This window comes from Sapajus apella, unplaced genomic scaffold (genome assembly GCF_009761245.1).
Source record: "Sapajus apella isolate SASKATOON/1434 unplaced genomic scaffold, GSC_monkey_1.0 scaffold7, whole genome shotgun sequence".
Taxonomy (NCBI): Eukaryota; Metazoa; Chordata; class Mammalia; order Primates; family Cebidae; genus Sapajus; species Sapajus apella.
In genome coordinates this window covers 34,743,848-34,753,448 of record NW_022436947.1, presented here as the reverse complement: position 1 = coordinate 34,753,448, position 9,601 = coordinate 34,743,848, and the positions used below count along the sequence as shown (strand labels likewise).

The window sequence follows — 9,601 nt, the reverse complement described above, 5'->3', positions numbered from 1 at the left end:
CCTGGCTAATTTTTCTATTTTTAGTAGAGATGGGGTTTCACCATGTTGGTGAGACTGGTCTCAAACCCCTGGCCTCATGAGATCCACCTGTCTCAGCCTCAAAAGTGTTGGAATTACAGGTGAGAGCCACCGTGTCTGGCAAGATAAAATTTTAAATAAAGGAGGTACTATGAAAATTGGATATGAGTATTAAAAATTTTAAAAACTAAGGTAGACACCTCGAATGTACAAAAATATATTCCCAAACTACTCAAAGTGAAAAAGCATATTCAGAAGAAAAAAGGTTAATATCTTTATGACACTGAGGACTTCTTAATACATAAAAATGCACCAACAGTGAAGAAGATAGTTACATTAATATTAAAATAGAAAACTTTTATATGACAAAAATCACAAAGTGAAATGCAAGCCATGGAGAGAGAGAAGACATTTGCAACCTCTATCTATGTCAAGAGGTTAATATCAAGAATACGTAAGGGCCAGGCATGGTGGCTCACGCCTGTAATCCCAGCACTTTGGGAGGCCAAGACAGGTAGATCACGAGGTCAGGAGTTTGAGACCAGCCTGGCGAACGTGGTGAAACCCTGACCCTACTAAAAATACAAAAAAAAAAAAAAAAATTAGCCGGGCATGGTGGTGCACGCCTGTAATCCCAGCCACTCAGAAGGCTGAGGCAGGAGAATTGCTTGAACCAGGGAGGCAGAAGTTGCAGTGAGCCAAGATTGCACCACTGCACACCAGCCTGGGCAACAAAGCGAGACTGCGTCTCAAGAAAGAAAGAAAGAAAAAATACATAAAGAGCACCTCAATTTAACAGGAAAAAGACAAACACCACAATAGAAAAATTTGCAAAGGCTATAAATAGGCAATACAGAGTAGGGGAAACCAAATGGCCAATAAATACAGGAAAGGACCACCAACATAAATAGCAATCAGAGAAACATAAATTTTAAAGCATCAAAGACACAATTTCAAACTTATTAGCTTGGTAATAGTGCAAAAACATCAAGCTATTGGCAAAAATATAGAGCAAGAGGAAATCTTAATTATTGCTGGTGGGAGACTAACTTGCTATAAGGATTTTGCTGAACAATCTTGAAATACCTAGGTTACAATGGAAAACATGAACATTTCACATTCTAGTAGTTCCTATTTCTCATAACATGTCTTAGACAAGCCTTCACACACTGCAGATTATTTGTGTGCTTTTTTTTTTTTTGCGAGGGAGTCTCACTCTGTCACTGAGGCTGGAGTGCAATAGCGTGGTGTCAGGCTCACTGCAACTTGCGACCCCTAGGTTCAAGTGATTCTCCCACCTCAGCCCCTTGAGTAGCTGGGACTACAGGTGCATGCCACCACAGCTGGCTAATTTTTGTATTTTTAGTAGAGACAAGGCTTCACCATGTTGGCCAGGCTGGTCTTGAACTCCTGACCTCATGATCTGCCCGCCTTGGCCTCCCAAAGTGCTGGGATTACAGGTGGGAGCCACTGCGCCCAACCTTGTATGCTATTTTTAATAGTGAAAGGTAGGCTGGGTATGGTGGCTCGTGCCTGTAATCCCAGCACTTTGGGAGGCTGAAGCGGGCAGATCACGAAGTCAGGAGAAAGACCATCCTGGCCTATATGCTGAAACCCCGTCTCTCCTAAAAATACAAAAATTAGCCGGGTGTGGTGGCATGTGCCTGTAGACCCAGCTATTCAGGAGGCTGAGGCAGAAGAATCACTTGAACCCAGGAGGTGGAGGTTGCAGTGAGCTGAGAGCACACTGCTGCACTCCAGCCTGGTGACAGAGTGAGACTGTCTCAAAAAAAAAAAAAAAAAAGTGAAAGTTAGGAAAACCATAACTATACCTTAGTAAGGAAAAGGCTTTTATTTTTATCGTTTTATTTCCTTTAAAAAATCTGATGCAAAGTCTGGCACAGTGGCTTTTGCCTGTAATCCCAGCACTTTGGAAGGCCGAGGCCGATCACCTGAAGTCAGGAGATGGAGACCAGCCTGGCCAACAGGGTGAAACCTCGTCTCTACTAAAAATACAAAAATCAGCCAGCTGTGGTGGCGGGCACCTGTAATCCCAGCTACTCAGGAGGCTGAGGCAGGAGAATCACTTGAACCTCGGAGGTGGGGGTTGCATTGAGCCGAGATTGCGCCATTGCACTCCAGCCTGGGCATCAAGAGTGAAACTCTATCTCAAAAAAAAAAACAGAAAAGAAAATCTGATGCAAGTCTGGGTGCGGCGGCTCACACCTGTAATTCCAGCACTTTGGGAGGCTTGCTTGCGCAGGAGGATTGCTTGCGCCCATGAGTTTGAACCAGCCTGGGTAATACAGTGCATATCCATCTCTACAAATTTTTTTTTAAATTACCAAAGCATGGTGACATGTGCCTGTAGTCCCAGATATTCATAGGCCAAGGTGGGAGGATCACTGGAGCCTGGCAGGTGGAAGTTAACAGTGAGTTGAGATGGTGCTACTGCATTCCAGTATGGGTGACAGAGTAAGACCCTGTCTCAACAAACAAACATCTGATGCAAATAAAACATTTGTTAAATATTATTTTGTATATTTACCTGTTAATCTGAAATCCTACGTAAAAATTTTTCAAGTGTGAAACATAAGCAATATCGCCTTTAACATTTACAGCAGGTCAGGTTACACGTCTTTCTATTCAAGTGACCTCTAGTCACAAAAACATGAGTAATGCTCATCTGCTTATAAATAATTCTCCACAACCTAACACCTAGTAAGCAAAGCTTTTATTATTCCTGTCCTGGAAATTATCCTATAAATGGGTTCCCTCGTAATGTTGGTTCAAAAGCAGAAAGTGAAAAGGCAATACAACTCTTTTAAAAATCTATCTCAATACAGTTTTAATTTTTAAATTTTGATCTCATTAACCTTATGAATGTCAACCACCAAGAGGAAAATAAAACACACCAAAAGATCCAAAACTCTTTAAGGACTGTAAAGGGAGAAGCTTGAAAGCCTGAAGCCAAGCCTCTCTTTGTCCAAAATCACCACCCTCACTGCTCCAGCCCCATGAGTTCCTATTTTGAGAATCTCTGTATTAGATGCTATCAAAAGTTAGTAATCATAGGTAACATTTATAGAGTGCCTACTAAATGCAGAACACTGTGTTAAGGACTTTACATTTATTAACTCACTTTTAAATCATAAACACACTTTGAAGGCTTTACATTTATTAATTCACCTTTAAATCATAAACACACTTTGAGATCAGGAACTTGGTTTCACTATTCTTAGTTTCAGTTCCCTGTAGTACAGGATAGTAAGATATTTTGAGAGCGAGACCATATTCACATACCTTTTACTACAGTATGGTTTTAATTGTGCCACTTTTTTATTAGTCATTGTTTGTCTTTTACTGTGCCTCATTTATAAATTAAACTTTATTATAAGTGTATATATGGATAGGAAGAAACAGTACGTATAGGGCTTGGTACTACACTTGGCTTCAGCCATCCCCAGGAGTCTTGAAACATATCCCCAGTTAACAGGAGGGAACTACTTACTTTATTTCCAATTTCCACATAAGCAAACTGACGCAATTTGCCTACAGTTAAATGGCTATTAAGTGGTGTGGACAAGATTCAAATCTAGGTAGTCTCGTTGTAGAGCATACACTCTTAATCAGGAATCTTTGCTAGTTAGACAATTAATGAGAAAAGATGTATCAGGAAAACTTAATCTGAGAGTTAAAAATAAGTATTTTCTAAATGAGGTCGGAAGAAAAAAGGACAGAACCAGTCTCCAAAGCATTTCTGTCTGTTTTATTCCTTGCCAGACATTCAGACTGTGATTCTATTTCCTGTTTTGAAAATCAGTTCCGTTCTGCATGGCTCAATGCCTTTAAGATGAAGGTGTCTTTGTAATATTAACAATCAGTGCACTCTTTCAACCCCTTTATTAAGTTGGTTGCAAAAAAGATATACATTCTCATATTGACAATTCTTATCACGAATAAAAGCATCAAAAATAAGGCAATCACAAGATGTGCTTCACGTATAAACAATCATGTTGTAAGAATAAGAAACCTGAATCCCTGTACAACAGAAAGATTAGGAAGCAAAATGTGAGTAAGCTTGTATTCAGAATATACCTATATGTGGGTGCAAAGACAATACACTCATTATATAACTCACTTAGGTTCCTTTATGATGCATAATTCCTTAATCATTCATTTGTGAAACAAGAATGAATATTAAGAAACATGAAATCCAAATTGCATTTATTTTCACAATATCAATGCTGAACTCAAAATAGCAACTTCATTAACTCTCAATGGTAAATTTCAAACCTGGAAAGCAATCTTAATTTTTTTTAACCCTGTGAATAGGGTCCGCAAAAAAAAAAAGACGGATTATTTTACTCTACTTACAAAGAGGCTGGGTCTTAGCCTACACTTAAACAGCCTGAGCAACAAAGGACAGGAAACATCACTAAGAGTAATGCCCATACATATAAAAATATCTAATTGAGCCATGTTCTTTCTACTTACATAGCAAGCCTATTAAACCACTAGAAGATCATATCTCATGCAACAGATTTACTGAATTAACTACACATCTATCAGAAATTTCCAAATCCCTGCTCCCAACACAATTTTAGTACACCTATTAAGTACCACGGGTCATTTAGAAAAACAGAAAAAAATATATCCCAAGTCTTTGCAATTAAAAAAATCATAACATAAACAATGTTACATATAAATTTTGAACTAAATATGTTTTTCCTAAATACAGTTTATGTAATCAAGGCTTTTTGAGCAAAGACAGGTCTTAGCTATATGATCTGTACAAACTTAAGAGTAGTGTATATTCCAAATAAAGATTTTTCTTCCTACTATGATATGACAATATAACTGTTTTCTGAATGAAGATACCAGTTAAGGCTTAAGGTGTAAACACTTTAGAAGGCAAACAGCTTAGTGAAAAAATTACTGTTCATTAAAAAATGTGTATCATTTCATAATAGGACCCTGAACTTTCAAATTTACATGTGAGAATACATTTACATCTTAAATTTCTAGGAAAGGCACAGGCTTTATGTAAAAAAGCAGCAAAATTTTAAACCCACCAACATATTGACAAAGCCATTACTTTTATTAGAAACAAATAATGCTTCTCCAGATGTTGGCAACATGTCATATATCAACATATACTTCATACAGTGTATTTCCCCCTTTAATTACATTCCGGCAGGAGGTGGAATACCTCCTTGGCTATGTGGGGCAGACGTATTTGATGGACTGTGTAGGCTGGTCTCCTTATACACAAACCAAGCATTTCCTCCCCAAAGTATCATATTCAGAAAGCCAAAGATCTATGAAAGAGAAAAATAAATATGAAAACCAAATACCTACTTATAAAAATTCATGCCCTACTTAAAAATCTCATTTTCTTTAAATATTTAACATTATTAGGCAGTATACCATTATTTCACTTAAACTTTAATACTACCACAATGTGAAATAAAGAAGACTATATTTCAGTGTATAAAATGTGGTTATATAATTACTTATTCCCAATGAAATAAGACTAAGTCTCTAAATCTGTAACATATAAAATCATGGCTAAGAGATTTAGCTATTCTTATGAATGTTTTCACTTTTCTCTCATTTAGAATGAATATCAACTGCTCGTGTACATTTTCCTGTTTACCTCTTATCACCCCCATCCTACCATCTCTTCTACTCCAACAGTTGTAGCCAGAAAAAAAGAGGAGTCACACAACTTTGCTTCCCATCCCACAAGAGTCAACCTCAAAGAAATTAATCTTTCTGGCCAGGTGCAGTGGCTCATGCCTGTAATCCCAGTACTTTCAGAGGCTGAAGTGGGTGGATCACTTGAGGTCAGGGGATAGAGACCAACCTGGCCAAAATGGCGAAACCCCCTCTCTACTGAAAATACAAAAGAATTAGCCGGGAGTGATTGCAAATGCCTGTAATCCCAGCTACTCAGGAGGCCTAGGCAAGAGAATCACTTGAACTCAGGAGGCAGAGGTCGCAGTGAATCAAGATCATGATACTGCTCTCCAGCCTGGGCAACAGAGTGAAACTCCATCTCAAAAAAAAAAAAAATTAATCTTCCCAGATATAAATCTGACTAAATGAAAGACAGTCTCAGAGATGAATAAAATCATAATCTTGGTTACAGGTAATACTTTTTTAAAACAAACTTCACTAAACACTATATTGTAACTAGAATTCAGATAGCTGAGTAAAAATAAAAACTACCCAGAGATTTACTGAAAGCTGTTGCTTTCTTGAATTACTAGTACTTTAAACAAATATAAAAATGATTTATAAATAATGCATACATACCACAGATACATTTAGGGATCCCATACTGGTCACAGAGCCAAAGTAACACAGCACTTCTTTCTTACAAGGCAAAAGTTCCTGAACAATATTGTGACCAGTAGCTATTTTAATATCTGTCAGAGCTTTAGCCCAGGCTGAAGTGCTCACCAACCACAAAAAAGTGGCAACAAGAGTAACAACAAAGTCCTAAAGCAAAAATAAGTATGAGTTAATAATGAACAATTAATTTTAATCTAAATTTCAAATCCATGACGAAGAAACTGAGATTACATTCAACCTTATGGTACTGAGAAATGGCCTTCATGATATACTTTATTAAAACAGTCAGCATAGTAAACATTGCTGCTGGTGTTACAAGCACAGTGCCTGAGTTACAACAGTAAATAAGACTCAGTCATCTGGATCCTCAGAAGGCTAAGATTTTCACACTAGAAACCAAAGTTTTATAGAGCCTTCAACATACACTTACATCAGCCACTTACTCCCAGGATCATACCTTAGACCTTGTCATCACCAATAACTGTATCCCTCCATACTCTGTTTTGATCATCCCATTTTCCCAAAACGCCTTTTTTCCAGCTGATTCTGGCACCCCAATCCTAAAACTCCTTTAGCTCCACTAAGACTTACATCTGATCCTACTGCTTTTTTTACTGTCTCACAACTTCACTAATGTCCTCACTTCTTTTAATCAATTTATATTCTAAGGTCCTTTGTTATTATCCCCTGCATATACTCTCAACTCCCTTATCCTTCTTCTGCAAAACTCTAACTTTATTTAAACTGAATTCTCCATGAGATGTATAATAAAATGGTGAAAAGCTCACACCAGAATGGTTCTCTCTTTCAAATTTCCTAACCACAAATTGTAAGAATGCTCATTATATTAAGAAAAAGGCAACAACAAAAATCTCCCTAGATACCTTATCACTATTAACTCTGTATTGAATTCACTGCTATTTATCACTAAGAATGGGATGGTTTTAATATTTTAGAATAAATGGTTCTAATGGATGATTTTAATACTTTAGGTCATAAGTTCAATCTTGTTTGATCTTCCTTCAAATTAATGACCAGGGTAGGAATACTACAAAATTTGTATCTTTTGGATGCTACATATGCTAAACATATGCTTACACTCAAGGATAGAAGCTCTTATATATCTGCAGCAAAAATCCATTTTGATGGCTTAAGGCATGACATTCTTATATTTCAAAAACAGGAACTTTTCTGAAAATGACCACAAAGTAGCCCTAGGGTGAAGGAAGATGGGGGGAATTCTGGTCCCTGCAGAGAGTATTTGGTCTAAAGGCTGGAAATATCATAGCTTATATTTTCTGTACTATGGAAGCACTCCCCTTTTTACTGCTGTACAGAATGGGTATTGGAGCTGATCACAGGAGCATTTTGTTTTTTAAATAAACCTGATTAGTTTTTGTTTTGCCAGCCACCTTTTAGTCACTTATTAAGTTGGTGCAAGTTATTGCAGTTTTTGCCATTTATTTTAATGACAAAAATCACAATTATTTTTGCACCAACCTAATATTTAGGATAAATACCAGTGAACTCTTATGAGATACAGAAGCTATGCTATATAGCTTGCCCACTTGGTCAAGACAACACTGAATGTTAGGATTAGAGGACCAAAAACAATAATTACTAATTACCCAAACAATGGAAATATGTGCATTTTGCATCTGAGCTCTCTGCTACTTGTCCTTTTAAAAAAACCTAGATCAAAGAGAAAAGGCTAAAATATCACAGCTTGTATTTTCTTCACTGTGGAAGTGCTCTTTTTACCGCTGTACATCTGCTGTACATGCTGCTGCAGGTAGACATTTTCTAAAGAGTTGCTAGAAATACAATGTCTTTTAGAAAACTGATGAGTAACATGAGGTTATATCGCGTGTTAAATAATTTCTCTTTACGGTAAAGTTCACAGCTTTGATCAATATATGTCAAACCCTCCTAATTTTCAGGTATTTTCTTCCTCCCAATTTCTTGTTTTTGTTTTTTCTGGTTATGCTCTTATATCCACTTTGATGGCTTGAGGCATGACATTATTATATTTCAAAAGCAGGAACTTTTCTGAAAATGATGCAGAAAGTAACCGTAGGTGAAGGAACACAGGGGAAATTCTGGTCTCTGCAGATAGTATTTGGTCTACTCAGGACTCTAGTCACACTGCACTCTAAGTGAACGGTGCCACGTGGAGCTCTGCAATGCACAACCTGCAGTTGCTTAGGGCAGCTCTACTCCTACTACCAGCAATTCACAATATGATTCATAATTTTTAGAATTTGGGATATCCTAATTTTGTTTGGATTCATTTTCTGGTATTCCCAATTTTCCACATTGCCTTGAAACCTTAAACTCTTGCTACTTAACAACAAAAAATGTGCTATATTTACTTCAAAAGAGAATTGACATAAATTTAAAACTTCATAATTGAAATATTCCTAGAAACACCTTAGCACAGAATTGAGAATATTGCTAAAAAGAGCTTGTCCTCATTAATAGTACCTAAAAATTAATGTCATATTTGGCTATATCTTAAATTTTGGGTATCTCAAAATAGTCTTGCTCTTTCACCCAGGCTGGACTGCAGTGGTATGATCTCGGCTCACTGTAACCTCCACCTCCCGTGTTCAAGAAATTCTCCTGCCTTAGCCTTCCGAGTAGCTGGGATTACAGGTGGCCACCACCATGCCCAGCTAATTTTTGTATTTTTAGCAGAGATGGGGGTTTCACCATGTTATCCAGGCTAGTCTTGAACTCCTGAACCTCCTGGAGTGATCCTGCCCACCTTGGCCTCCCAAAGTGCTGGGACTACAGGTGTGACCCACTGTGCCCTGCCTCTCAAAGAAAAACTTTTAAATATTTTTATGGTTAAATTAGAAGTAGAATTGAAAATTAAATTTAGAAGCTAGGCTTTTACAGACAAGAAGCACCCATTACATCTTATAACAATAAAAACCAACTTAAAGAACTAATTCTGGATTATCTCTTTATATGACCATTAACTGGTCATTCTGAGGTGGAAAATTACTTTTGACTTTTCTGAATGATACAATTAGATCAGTTTTATCAGACAGAAAAACCACTTACAAAAATAGACCTGAATGCTGCTTTAAAAACTGTAGTATTTAAAAAATTTTACTAGACAAAATATGAGAAATAAAGGGCACATTGATTTAATTAAAAAATTTGGGCCGGGCGCGGTGGCTCAAGCCTGTAATCCCAGCACTTTGGGAGGCCGAGG

General features: G+C 37.2%; 1 protein-coding gene across 2 annotated transcripts in view; it reads right to left on the bottom strand.

Moving 5' to 3' along the window:
- Positions 1-3,771: 3,771 nt before the first annotated feature.
- SYPL1 (synaptophysin like 1) overlaps positions 3,772-9,601 on the bottom strand; it is a 23,692-nt gene continuing 17,862 nt past the window's right edge. For both annotated transcript variants that reach the window (XM_032276322.1, XM_032276323.1), the window contains exons 4-5: positions 6,340-6,525; positions 3,772-5,339 (exon numbers count right to left, since the gene is read on the bottom strand). In XM_032276322.1, the coding sequence (XP_032132213.1) occupies positions 5,205-5,339; positions 6,340-6,525 (321 nt within the window). In that variant the 3' untranslated portion in view covers positions 3,772-5,204. The remainder of the gene's footprint in view (positions 5,340-6,339; positions 6,526-9,601) is intronic.